Raw genomic sequence first — 14458 nt, 5'->3', positions numbered from 1 at the left:
AGGTCTATCCATCAAGGATACCAGGTCAATCATGACACTACGTTTCTCAGGAAGACGACTACCAGGTCTATCGTGACACCACATCTCACGGGAAGACAACCTATCAAGGAGGAGCCCTGCTATTCAGGGACTCTATCACCTACGACAAACACTCCACATCAACTGGGACTCTCCACCTCGCCATATACTACTATAAAAGGTAAGGTACACAACTCCATCAGGGGACATCTTAACTCATCTTGAATACTACCATTAATCTGTTTGCTCAGAGAGATCTAACTTAGGCATCGGAGAGTCCTAGACCGGAACCACACCGATTCTCCTTTGTCACCCTAGGGTCTTTTACAGGTTACGGCACTCGAAAGACCGCTGAGCGATTTCTTGACGCAACAGATCGAATCTTTCCTCTTGTGGTAGGCCTCAAAGAGTCAACAATCCATGCTTGAGCTCTTAGTCTCTCACCGAGATGGTTACCAAATGAGGCTTAAATCGGAAGTTCACTCCACTCCCGAACCTCTTCACCGTTCGATCTCAGATCAACGGCCTATAGAATTTATATTTTTGTTTTGTTAATACCAGCGAGTGACGACAAATGAGAGGGAAGTTGATGAGTTTCAACAGATAAAAACATCAACGTGTCAGGTAGGTAGTAACTATTGGATTGGTTTTAGATATAATTACGGTAAGTTATAGGTCCATTCTTGTAGTTATCAAAATACCCAAATTTCAGAAAAAGACAAAAATAAGGGTCATTTAAAGTAAATGCAGCAACCTTAAGCCTACCCCAGTAATTTACGAACTCTTCGAAGAGCATTACTTATATTCTCCAAACTCCAAAGGGCCCGCTAGCGCCAACTGTGTCGGTTTTTTCGTTTTCTCTTCATCGCCACGCTTTGCTTTCTTCGAATAGTCTTCTTTTTTCCCTCTCCTTGGAGTTGCATTTATCCTGTCATGGCGGTTTCTAGAGTTTGCTTCTTCATGCTCCTTTGTTCAAACGCTTCTATCCGAGGATTGAAATACAGAAAGATCAAAGCAAGGTTGGATCCGTCAGGTGGGAAGTAGTTGATAGAGATGTGATTGTTCGCTGCCTTTATTTAATCGTTTGATTCCTCTTATTCATCAGTCTCTTTTTTGCATTAATTCTAATTTATTATGCAAATCTCGCTTACTTTTCACTCTTTTATCGTCGACACCTACTTCTTAGCTTGTCTTTGAATTCAACTAGAAATATTCTGCTGGATTGCTTTCATTGGTTGGTGGTTCGGTCTTGAAATTCACGTTTCACATTTGCGTTGGACGCAAGAACATATGGATATTGAATTGGTCTGTGTCAAGCATAGAGGTTGTTGCAGTTCTCTTGAATCTGTTTAATTTTTTTTGCTTTGGTTTGTAATTTGCCTTTTCGGTTGGTGTTTTATTGCTCTGATTTATAAGACTCTGGTTCCATATGGAAGAGATACCAAAATAGAATCAGTATGAGAGAAACTCAGATCACCAAATTCTTATTGATCAAAACTGTGTAGAGAGATACATGTTTAATGGGAAAGCAGGGGTCACCCAGCAACCCACGTCTTCCCCTGGGACTTGTAAAGCCACCTTCAGGCATGAAAAGCTACCAGAGCAGAAACTCGGAAAATTTATCTGGGCGGGAGACTTCTATTGGGAGGAGAGCATCTGGGGGTGATTACATATGGACTAAATCAGTTTTGCTCAATGAATTGAAAAATGGCACTGCAAAAGTCGGTGTATCTAAGGGCATCTATGGTGCAAAAAGACAGAAATGGGTTCATAAGTATCTGAGGACCATTGTAATTGTTCTTGGGTTGATGGGTTCCCTTTTCCTGTTTGATTCCCTTATGTGCTCTGTTATTCATTCTATGAATCTTCAGAATGGTTCCTCTAGGAGAAAACAGACCATGCTTGAGGTATGAGTTTTCATGTCATTATGTTATTATAATTGGTGAAACCATTACTGGTCATTGTGGAGTTAAATGAGAGTCTTTTGCAATCCTTACTTGTACCTTGTGTCGGAGATTTTCTATTTTTTGGATTATTGTGCTGTAATTCAATAGCAGTTGCACCTTAGATTGACCAGCTCATCTTGGTTTCCTCGGTTCTCTCTGCAATCTCTTTGTTTTGTATTATTTTTGGTTTCCTTTGTTTTCTCTCAACTCTTGTGGATTTCTCTACATTACCCTGTTTTGTCAAGTTTTTTAACTGTTTGTTATTCAATTGACATTGTTGAATTCTCTCTCTCTCCCTCTCTCTCTCTCTCATATTGGATTACATTTACAAAATCAGTCAAATAATAGTCATTGGGTCAACCCTGTTCTCAATTCGACCTTGAGGTTCTATTCTTTTTTCTAATCTAAGAAAAATTTAGGACAAACATAAAGAAATTTTGATGGTGATTCCTTGACTAAATAATACCTGAAAGAGTATCAGTAATATCTGAAAGACTATTATGGTGCAAAAACGACTTTCAATACTCTTTACTTTTCTACTAAAATATGATTTTGAGTTTAGTCTGCTTTAAGTTTGAATAACTGAAATATAAAGGTTGGTGGAATTTCAAAAAAACCTATCAAGCCAACCCTTCCCCCCCCTTCTTTGGTTCCCAATCAATACAATGACTAGAGGAGCAGGGTGGTGCAGGAAATTCGAACATACAATAAAAAATTTTATGATTATAAAAATATCTGGTGCTATTGATGGAATTGTATGCCCTTTACCCAAAAGGGTTGTTTGCTTGGGCCTGAACCAACAAAACTAATAGAAATTGAAGCAGAGAAAAGATGGAGAAACTAATCTTCCATTTCATGAATAGATGGAATTTAAGCATCAAGTAAACTTGTAGTGTGCCCTGGAAAGCATCAACTGAACACAAGAGAAACAAGAGCACCAGAGGTCTTCTCTGAGTAAACGTTGAGCAAGATACCAGTGCATGGTTCCACCCTGCCTTCTAAGTGAATCTTAAACTAGGAGTCTATGACACCACAATAAGAATAAATCTCAACATTCCCTTCATGTTTGTGAAGGTTTAGTGTCTGTCAACGCAAACAAAGAAAGCTTTAGTCTCTGCGCTCTTACAATGTAAGTCACCTGACATCCATGCATATTGCATATGTTCGTATCCATAGTTGTCAAGGTACCGCTTTGATTTTTCCCTCCTCCAACGACTAGGATCGCTTAGATGTGACAACTATGTTCTTATCTCTAGCTTTTGATACTGTCTACTGTACATCCTTACACTCTCATATCTCAGTTTTAAAGTTCTTAATGTCCACCAGAAAATGCAGATTTCAATTTAGTCATATCTATGCCAAAAAAAAAAAAAAAGTCATATCTATGCAAATGGCTGCTTGGGTTAAGAGGTGGTGAAAGATCATCATATTATATGGGAAGACTGCATGTTGGCATAGTTTTATGAGGCCCTTGTTCTGTGTATAAGGTGGATAAGTATTTTTACGGAACACTTTCTTTAAATATTGGATTTTATAAGTGAATAAATGGTTACTGGTCTATGAGGAGTTGGTATCAGAAAATTTATCCACTATCTAACTTTCTAACTGGTTCCATCTTTCTGAAAATCTGTAGAAACATTTTCACTATTGCAATTTATGCTATTTATCAAATTTTTTTTTTAAAACTTTGATTGTACTAGAATCTGATATGTTGTATTAAACTATATTCTTTGACAAGGTGGCTTATGTACTACATGAAATATGAGTGTGCAAGCATAAGAATTTTTTGAAAATATAAGCATAAATTAATATGGAGTTATCTTATTACTGTTATAAACTGTCAGCGTGTTTTTGTTCATCATGTGTTCTTGGTGATTGAACTTGCATCAGTTACTTTCTATCTTCATCAGTTTTTGGCAATATTGCTACATACTCTACTTCTCATATCATTCCATGGTTACTAGTCTTTGAAAGCAATTGTATGCAGAAAGATGCTTATCCACTATACCATGAATATCCATAACCCTGTGGGATCCTCTGATGCTTCATAGTTTGACTTCCTCCAATTGATGATCATGTCTAATCAAGCATAAACTATTTTCCACCTGAAATTCTCTTATTTAAACTGCAGCTTGCATTCTTTTACTACAAAAGGGGGGGGGGGGGGAGATCTATTCTGTGTCTCAAATAAGCTGCATTTAAGCTATCTTCATCTGTATAATGACCATCCATGCTTTTTAAGCTAAGATATCTTATGCTGGATACTAGAGTTCTGAAAGAAAAAAAAATAATGTCTTTTTTTTTAATGGGAGTATCTGAATGACACCAAGCCTAGATGTGATCCCAATAGAAGTGTGGAAGGCCCTAGGAGTATGTGGGGTATATTTGTAACCAAGTTATTTAACAAGATTATGAACATAAGGAAATTGCCAAATGGATGGAGGAGAAGCATTGTAGTCCCGATCTACAAAAATAAGGGTGATAGTTAGAGCTAACTATAGAAGCATAAAATTAATGAGTCATATTATGAAACTCTGGGAGAAGGTTATTGAAGCTTGTCTGAGAAGAGAGACTCATATCTTGAAGAATCAATTTGGTTTTATGCCAGGTAGATCCACGATGGAAGCTATCCACCTACTGAGGAGGCTCATAGAAAGATGTGGAGCTAGCAAAAAGGATCTCCATATGGTCTTCTTTATTGGCCTATGACAGAGTCCCTAGAGATTTAATCCAGAATGTTCTTGCGAAGAGAGGGGTGTCAAAGAAATATATAAATGTAATTAAAGATATGTATGAGGGTGTGGTGACTAGTGTGAGATCTGTAGGAGGCCAGGGAAAGAAATTCCCAATTACGGTTGTGTTACATCAAGGATCTGTTAGTGTTGTTAGAACTCATGTGATAAGGGTAGTTTGGGAACTAGTCTCATATCTAGTTGCCCTATTGTGTATTTTCTACTTTTTACCTTTCTTACCTTTTACCTCCATAGGGAGGTATATGTAATATTCTCAAAGTCTATTAATGAAGTAATATAGGTGTGGAGAGTTATCTCACACAACACACATTCTACCGAAATATTGTTCTCCTTCTTCTCTCTTTTCTCCTTCCTTCTACCTCTTCTTCTTCCTCCAACTTCTTCCTCCTCTGTTACTTACTTTCTTAACCTAAAATCCAACTTGGTATTAGAGCGTAGGTTTTGAGAGTCGCATTCAGCTTCTTATCCCTATTCTTTCCTTCTCTTTGAAATCCTGGGGCACAAAGGATTTCAAGGTGAAGCTCCCTATGTAAAAAATCTGTTGAAAGGAGCATGAAATAGGTTTGATACAACCCATTCTTGTGTTTCCATCTACTGTTTGAGCTTGGATGAAGCTCTCTTGAGGATTTGAAGCATTTCTAGCTACTGCTAGAGTTACCGCCAGCTTCAGCTTGCAATTTCTGTATCTCTCTCTCTCGGAATGGGTTTGAGGTTTGGAATGATGCAACAGAATCACCCAAGGGTGCTGGTTAATGTCCATGTGCTCCTTCTTGCTGTTTGAAGGCCCTGTATGAGCACAACTGTTCTTCGTGGAACTCTGTTTTCTACCTAGGTAAAGCCGAGAATGCCTGACTTCTGCCTTTCTTGTATTTGGACTACAATATGCTACCTCCTTTGTTGAGTAATGCTTATACACAGTGTTTGTGAAGCTATTAAGCTTGTTTAAAGTGAATGTTACTCTTTGGAGAGTATTAGAGAAGTGTTATCAAAGCTGTTTCTATGTTTTTCCTTCTGATTGGGTTCTTTTTGGGTTGATTGTGTTCTCCCCACTTGGATTGGTATCCTAGTTTATGGTCAAGTGCCATTTTCCCTACAAGATAGCTGATTCAGAGACTTCTGGGTTTGGTTCGGCTGACTCACAGCCTACTCCAATAGCCCCTCAGTTTGTTTATGAGAGCTCATACCCACAGATTTCCATCGTGAAGCTTGATAACACTAATTACTTGGGCTGGTCACATTCTGTGAAGCTATCCTTTAGGAGTAAAGGGAAGCTTGGATATATTATAGGTGTTACTAAAGCCCTAGAGGTTGGCTCTCCTACCTATGAGAAATGGGAGATTGAAAACTCTACAGTAATGACATAGTTAATCTTCTCCATGAAACCAGAGATTGGGAGAAGGTTTATGAGGAAAGAAACTGCAAAGGCTATTTAGGATAGTGTCTCCCAGACATTTGACAGGGTAGGTGACTCTGCCAAGGTCTATCAGCTCCACCAAAAGATTAATTTAATGAAGCAAGGTGACAGGACCATTTCTGAGTACTATAGTGCTTATATTAGTCCCTTGGAGGAGTATGATCACTACAGGGACCTCCAGTTTACCAATCCAGAGGATGAAGCAAAGGGGTATCGCACTCTTGAAAAAGAGCGTGTCTTTACCTCACTTGGTGGCCTAAATGCTGATTATGAGCCAATCAGGCTCCAGATTTTAGGCCGGTCCCCTCTTCCATCTCTTGATGAGGTTTGTAGCTATTTACAGAGTGAGGAGACTTGGCGGGCCGCTATGGCACCAGCTCCAGCATCATCTCTTGAGAGATCAACTCTCAATTCTTCCTCTTTTCGGGACACCCATGGTGGTGGTGGTAGAGGCCAGGGGCCTAACCATGGGGTAGATAGAGCAGTAGAGACAGGTGGTGCTAGTAGAGGTGGCAGAGACAGGTTTAAATGTGATCATTGTGGGAGATCTGGGTACACCAAGGATAGGTGTTGGACTCTTCATGGCGGTCCTCCTAGTACACGAGGTGATGCTCATGGTGGCCGCAGAGGGGGAGCTCGAGGTGCACACTCTGTTATGACATCTCCCACACCCACAGTGGCTAGCTCCTCTTCATCCTCAGCTCTACAGGTTTTCACCTCAGCTTCTACTGCAGTCCAGTCTTGGGTCATTGACTCTGGGGCCACTGACCACATGACTGGTACGTCCCATTATTATGATTCCTATACCATTTGTTCTGGTAAGGATAAGGTTAAGGTAGCCGATGGGTCCCTTTCCTCCATCTCTGGAAAGGGCAGTACCCCTGTTACATCATCTATTTCTCTTACTTCTGTTCTTCATGTCCCTAATCTTACTCTTAATCTTTTATCTGTGAGTCATTTGATTAAATCTCTAAACTGTTGTGTCACCTTTTATCCTTCTCATTGCCTTTTTCAGGATTTGGTGACGAAGAAGATTATTGGTAGTGGACGTGAGGAGCAAGGCCTCTACCTTTTTGACATTTTTTTTTCCCACAACTCAATCTTATGTGTGTGGACATAATGATAGTAGTTCTGTGGAGTCTGTTATGTTATGGCATCGTTGTCTTGGCCATCCATCTTTTGTTGTAATGAGAAAACAGTTGCCCACTTATTTTCTTCTATTGCTTCTTATCATGTTTTTCAATGTGAATTATGTATGTTTGCTAAACATTGCCGTTCTTCTTATCTATATCATGGTAATAGAACTGCTACTCCTTTCCATATTGTGCATACTGATGTTGGGGACCTTCCCCCACTACCTCTTTATTTGGCTATTGTTACTTTATGCCATTTATTGATGATTTTTCTCGTGCTACTTGGACTATTCTTATGAAACATAAAGTGACGTTTGTGAAGCATTTCAGAATTTTTATTAGGTGATTCTTACTCAGTTTGATACTTGTATCAAAATTGTTCGGTCTGATAAAGGAGGAGAATACATGTTTGGTGGCCTCCAAGCCTTCTTTACTAATAATGACATTATCCATCAGCTTGCGTGTGTTGATACACCCCAACAAAATGTGTTGTTGAGAGGAAAAATCATCATTTATTGGAGGTCACCCGTAGTCTCTTATTTGGCATGCATGTTCCCAAGACCTTCTGGCCGGCAGCTCTTCTCACTGCTTCCTTTCTCATTAATCGTATGCCTACCAAACTTCTTAATTTCAAATCTCCTTTAGAAATCTTATCTCCACAGGTTTTTGCTTTCTCTCTTCCTCCTAAAGTCTTTGGTTGTGTTTGTTATGTGCATGTTAACAAATCACATCATTCTAAACTTAATCCCAAAGCTCTCAAGTGTCTCTTTCTTGGGTACTCTTCTACTACCAAAGGTTATAATTGCTATCACCCATCTTCTCGCAGGTACCTCACTTCCAAAGATATCACTTTCCTTGAGTCTGTCCCTTTCTTTGCATCATCTCAGCATCCTTTTCAGGGGGAGAATTGTGGAAGTGAATAGATTGCTGATTTCCTTCATTATCCTCTACCTATCTCTCCCTTTATGCTTGACATTGGAAAGCACAAGGCTATAGATGTGGATGTGAATACAGATTTCGTTGTTGACAATGGTTCTGGTAAGGAGAAAGATTACCACATTAAATACAAGAGAGGTGAAGGCTTGCATAATGAAGGAAAGAAGACCTACCAAGAGTCCTCTTTGGATCCAGATCCACATCCTGAGATTCATTCTCCTCAATCAGGTGATATCCCTTCTCCTCCATCTGATTTAGACCTTCCTATTACTGTTAGAAAGGGGAAAAGAGCTTGTACTAATCCTATAGCCCAGTTTGTTTCCTATGATGCTCTTTCTCCTACAGGTCTTGCCTTTATTGCTGTTCTCTCTACAGCTTCTATTCCCAGGAATGTTACTGATACTATGTCTAACCCAAAGTGGAGATAAGCTATGTCTGAGGAGATGATGGCTCTTAAAAAGAATGGTACTTGTCAATTGGTGGATCTTCCCAAGGGCCGTGTTTCAGTTAGATGCAGATGGGTTTATACAATCAAGTATAAATCTAATGGTACTGTTGAGAGATACAAAGCAAGGCTGGTGACCAAGGGGTACAGTCAAGTCTATGAGATTGACTATCAGGAGACATTTGCTCCTGTGGCTACGTACAACTTTGTAAGAGTTTTTTTATCATTAGCTGCCAATAAAGATTGGCCATTATATCAATTAGATGTGAAGAATGCCTTTCTTCATGGTGACTTGGAAGAGGAATTGTACATGCAAACCCCACCAGGCTTCAAAATACCTTCAGCTGAAGGGAAGGTGTGTCTCCTCAAGAAGGCACTATATGGACTCAAACAATCACCAAAGGCATGGTTTGAGTGCTTCTGACAGGCTATTCTGAAGAATGGATATTCCTAGAGTCAAGTTGACTACACTCTCTTTACTAAGCGGGGCAATGGTACCATCACAGCCCTCATTGTCTATGTTGATGATATTGTAGTCACTGGATATGATATGGCTGAGATAGATAAACTGAAACTCTACTTGGCTAAACCGTTTGAAATCAAAGATCTGGGTCCCTTGAAGTATTTCTTAGGCATTGAAGTATCAAGGACCAAGAGGGGAATCAACATATGTCAACGAAAGTTTGTGCTTGATTTGCTGACAGAGACAGGGATGTTAGGCTGCAAACCAGCAAGTTTTCCTATTAAGCAGAATCACAAACTAGGAGAAGATTGTGGTCCTTCTCTTGTTGATGCGGGAAAGTACCAAAGGCTTGTGGGAAAGCTTATTTACCTCTCTATGACACGCCCTGATGACTCTTATGCTGTGGGAGTGGTGAGCCAATTTATGTATGCTCCCAAGAGTGGCCACTTGGATGCTGTGTATCGCATTCTCAGATATTTGAAGTTTTTTCCAAGGAAAGGACTGTTGTATGCAAGGCACAATCACTTGAGAGTGGAAGGCTTTACTGATGCCGATTAGGCTAGATCAATTACAGACAGGAGATCTACCTTAGGCTATTTTACCTTTGTGGGAGGTAATTTGGTTACATGGAGAAGCAAAAAACAGCATGTTGTAGCTAGATCCAGTGCAGAGGCAGAATTTAGAGCTATGGCTCATGGAGTATGTGAATTCATATGGTTGAAAAGGCTTGGTTAGTAACTGGGATTTGACACCGAAGGCCCTATGAGACTCTATTGTGATAACAAGGCAGCCGTCAGTATTGCCCACAATCCAATGCAACATGACAGGACCAAGCACATTGAACTGGATTGGCACTTTATCAAGGAAAAGATAGACTCAGGTTGCATTTGTACTCCTTTTGTGAAGACCGGTGACCAATTAGCGGATATCTTCACCAAGGCTCTGACCTCTGTTTAGTTTAGTACTCTCCTGTGCAAGCTGGGAATGCATGACATTTATTCTCCAGCTTGAGGGGGAGTGTTAGTGTTGTTAGAACTCATGTGATAAGGGTCGTTTGGGAACTAGTCTTATATCTAGTTGCCCTATTGTGTATTTTCTACTTTTTACCACCTTTTACCTCCCTAGCGAGGTGTATGTAATATTCTCAAAGTCTATTAATAAAGTAATATAGGTGTGGAGAGCTATCTCACACAACACACATTCTACCGAAATATTGTTCTCCTTCTTCTCTTTTGTCTCCTTCCTTCTACCTCTTCTTCTTCCTCTTCTCTTACTTACTTTCTTAACCTAAAATCTAACTAGATCAGCCCTGAGCCTTTATTTATTTACGCTTATCATGGATGAAGGAACCAAGAACATCTAAGACGAGATCCCGTGGTGTATGCTCTTCGACGATGAAATCTTTTTGGTGGATGAGACAAAAGCAGGGATTAACGTTAAGTTAGAGATGTGGAGATCAACCTTGGCAACAAGAGGCTTTAAAATGAGTAGATCAAAGACGGAGTATATGATGTGTAACTTTAGTCACACTATGATGGATAATGACATGGTGAAAACTGAGGAGAGAGATAGTGCCAAGTGACTATTGTTTTGGCTGATCCAAGCTGGATAGGCTCGAAATCTTGGAGAAACGCTCTGGCGCACAAGGATCTCGTTCTTGCCACGGCTAGATGGTTGATTGGCTTTGGCTAAATCAATTTCTGGTTGGATAATTGGGTAGGGGTTGGCCCATTGATTGACTATGTGGACAATGCCCTACAGGTTAACATGGATTTTCAAGTCAAGGAAGCCCTTGCGGAGGATGGGTCTTGGAACCAATCTGTTCTGGAGCAGATTGACTCGGATGTGGTCAGGCATAACATTATTTATGGTAATTTTTCCATTAGTGATCAAGAAGATGTGCTAATTTGGACTCCCAATTGTGACGGAAAGTTTACTACTAAATTAGTATGGAATGAAGTGCGGAGTGTTAAGAATAGTTACATTAGGGGTATATATGTACATAACCCCTACTTATGTACTCTTTGTTTCATTTGTATTAGGCCAAAGGGCACCAGCATAATTTTACATTCTTTTCAATATAAACTTGTTTGTCTCTTGTTTTAGAGACAACAGATTTCCCCAAGAATCGTGTTTGTTCTCTTTGCTCTCTTGGAGCTTTTTCTTCTCTTCTCCATCTACTCTAAAACCTAACATGGTATCAGAGCGGTTTGTTCCTGGAGTTTGAAGGTGTTTAAAGGTTGCTTGGAAGACTAGGGCTAGCCTTCATTGCTGGACTCGAAGGTAACCTGCTGTATCTTCACAAAGCTGGTTCTTGTTTGTTTGACATCTAAATGGAGAGCAACCAGAGGCTGTAGCTTCGTTTGGAAGTCCCCTTTCTTCTCCTTTGAACATCTCAAGCTTATTCGAAGCATCAAAGAGCGAAGTTGAAGTTCGGCCAGACCTATTTCTGCATTTTTCCTCCAGTGGGGTCCTTGAAGTGACACGACTCCTCGGTGAAACTTTGTTGGTTGTTTTTAAGGCTACTTGGCATCGTTTTTACGCTGAGAAGGTTTGTCTTTGTCATTCGCTGCAGTTTGTTGATTGGTTGAAGTTTCTGAGACCTTTTTCATCCTTGCCTCTGTTTTTCTCTGTTTTTTGATTGCTAAGTTTGAGGAACTGTTGTTGGGCTTGAAGTATTGTTATTTGGACCCTTCCCGTGTTTGATTTCGGGTCAATATGGGTGAAAAAAATGTTGAAACAGACCTGCCATTATCTGCAGACCCTACGGCTGCATCCACCCCAGTCCTTTCATATGGGAACCCCAATGTGCAGCTTCCCATTGTCAAGTTGGACAATACCAATTACCTTGATTGGTCCCGATCCATGAAATTGATTCTTCGTTGTAGGGGGAAGATGGGGTACATATATGGCAGCATCAAAGTTCCTCTTCTTACCGAGCAAGGGTATCCTAAATGGGACACGGAGAATTCTCTTGTGATGGCTTGGCTTCTTTTCTCCATGAAGCCTGAGATTGCCAGGAGGTTTATGGGCAAGGAGACTGCCAAGGCCATTTGGGATAGTGTGGCTAGTATCTTTGATAGAGTTGGGGATTCTACAAAGGTGTACCAACTCATCCAACAGATTGTTAGCCTTCGTCAAGGTGATAGGAGCATTTCTGATTACTATAGTCTTGTCGTGGGCCTGTGGGAGGAGTATGATCATTATAGGGATCTGCAGTTGTGTCCTGAGGATGAGGTCAAGGTGCACCGACTGTTTGAGAAAGAGAGGGTTCTGTTCCTCCTTGGTGGCCTTAACTCTAAATTTGAACCTTTTAGGGTACAAATCCTTGGCCGACCAAGTCTTCCCTCACTGGAGGAGGTTTGTGGATATCTACAGAGTGAAGAGACCCGTAGGGGTGCCATGGGGACTACTACTAACCCCACTGTTGAGTGTTCTGCCCTTGTTTCTTCCACCCTTCAGGACTCCATTAAGGGAGCTGATAAGGGGGCTGCTAAGGGCTCTACGAAGGGCCGATTCCTCTGTGACCATTGTGGCAAATCTGGGCACACAAAGGATTTTTGCTGGGATCTTCATGGGAGGCCTTTCCCTAGTTCTGCAGGGGGAGTGAAGGGATAGCGGAAGAAGGCTCCTAAGGCTCATGTTGGAGTCACTGAGGCTGATTCATCATCTCTGTCCAAAGAAGACATTACTGCCTTTCGTCGAGTTGTAGCCCACCTGGATGGGTCCTCTGCTACTCCTACCTCCACGGCACTACAGACCTCTTCCTCCTCTGGCACCATACCTTGGGTCATTGACTCGGGTGCCACGGATCACATGACTGGTAGGTCTCAGCTGTATAATTCCTATTCTGTCTGTTCCGGGAAAGATAAGGTAAAATTGCTGATGGTTCCTTCTCCTCTATCTCTGGTAAGGGAGATATCCGGGTTACACCTTGTTTACCCTTGAAATCTGTCTTTCATGTTCCCAATTTTGCTACTAATCTTCTTTCCGTTAGCCAATTGACTAAATCCTTAAACTGCTTTGTCATTTTCTTCCCTACTCATTGTCTCTTTCAAGATTTGGTGACGAAGAGGGTGATTGGCAGTGGTCGTGAAGCTAACGGCTTATATGTTTTGGAGATTGGTGCTTCCCCTGTTGTGCAAGCTCAATCCTATGTTTGTGGGCAAGGAGGTAGATGTACTCGGGAGGATATTTTGTTGTGGCATCGTCGTTTGGGCCACCCTTCTTTTTCTGTTATGAGGAAACTGTTGCCTCATTTATTTTCTTCTTTTCCTGTCACACATGTTTTTCATTGTGAACCTTGTCTATTTGCCAAAAGTTGTAAAACAGTTTATACATCTAATGGTAATAGATCTACTTCACCTTTTCATCTTATTCATACTGATGTTTGGGGACCCTCCCCTGTTACTTCTTTGCGTGGCTTCCGCTACTTTGTTTCCTTCATTGATGACTATTCTCGGGTTACTTGGGTGTACTTGTTGAAACACAAGAGTGATGTCTATGTTGCATTTAAAAATTTTTATGAGTTAGTGTATACCTAATTTTAAACTCGAATCCAAGTTGTCCGTTCTGACAAAGGTGGGGAGTATATGTATAGTGGTTTGGAAACCTTTTTTTCTGACCATGGCATTATTCATCAGGTGGCCTGTGTAGATACCCCCCAACAAAATGGGGTGGCTGAATGTAAAAATCGCCATCTCCTTGAAGTGGCTAGATCTCTCTGGTTTACTATGCATGTTCCCAAAACGTTTTGGTCAGATGCCATATTAACTGCTGTCTTTCTTATCAACCACATGCCATCCAGTGTCTTGAACTTTAAAGTTCCCCTTGATGTGTTACCTCCCTGTTCTTCTTCCTTCTCCCTTCCACCTAGGGTGTTTGGGTGTATTTGCTATGTCTATATGAGTAAATCTGCCCGTACTAAGTTGGACCCTAAGGCTCTCAAGTGTATCTTTCTTGGGTATTCCTCCACCTCCAAAGGCTATAAGTGCTATCATCCCCCTACTAGTCGGTGGCTTCTTTCTAAAGATGTTCGTTTCTTTGAAACTATTCCATATTTTCAGTCACCTCTTCAGGGGGAGTGTTCATCTCTTGGTGGTGTTGAGGGTAAAGAGGTTCCCGAGTTTGTTTCTGTTCCCCTCTCTTTCCCTGTTCCCATTTCTCCTTTTCAAATTGACAGGGGAAAGAAAAGTCCTGTGGATACTGTTATTGAAGGGGAGCCCTCTGTGGATAATGTGGTTGAGGGGGAGCCTCCTAGTGCACAAGTGAACAGAGAACAGGGGGGAGTTACTAGTGTATACGAAGGACAGGAGAACTCCGGCTACATGGCTTCCTATAAAGAAGACTG

The 14458-nt window shown here is 40.9% G+C and overlaps 1 protein-coding gene across 3 annotated transcripts in view; it reads left to right on the top strand.

Moving 5' to 3' along the window:
- The first annotated feature begins 883 nt into the window (after positions 1-883).
- LOC122639331 (O-fucosyltransferase 8-like) overlaps positions 884-14458 on the top strand; it is a 63463-nt gene continuing 49888 nt past the window's right edge. For 2 of the 3 annotated variants that reach the window (XM_043832158.1, XM_043832157.1), the window contains exon 1: positions 1418-1925. In XM_043832158.1, the coding sequence (XP_043688093.1) occupies positions 1539-1925 (387 nt within the window). In that variant the 5' untranslated portion in view covers positions 1418-1538. Of the gene's footprint in view, positions 1052-1417; positions 1926-14458 lie in introns of those variants that run through there. The other variant, XM_043832159.1, reaches the window with a different exon arrangement.

The sequence above is a fragment of the Telopea speciosissima genome, chromosome 9 (genome assembly GCF_018873765.1).
Source record: "Telopea speciosissima isolate NSW1024214 ecotype Mountain lineage chromosome 9, Tspe_v1, whole genome shotgun sequence".
Taxonomy (NCBI): Eukaryota; Viridiplantae; Streptophyta; class Magnoliopsida; order Proteales; family Proteaceae; genus Telopea; species Telopea speciosissima.
Note: the sequence above shows the minus strand (reverse complement) of the source record. Positions and strands in the feature narration are given on the sequence as shown.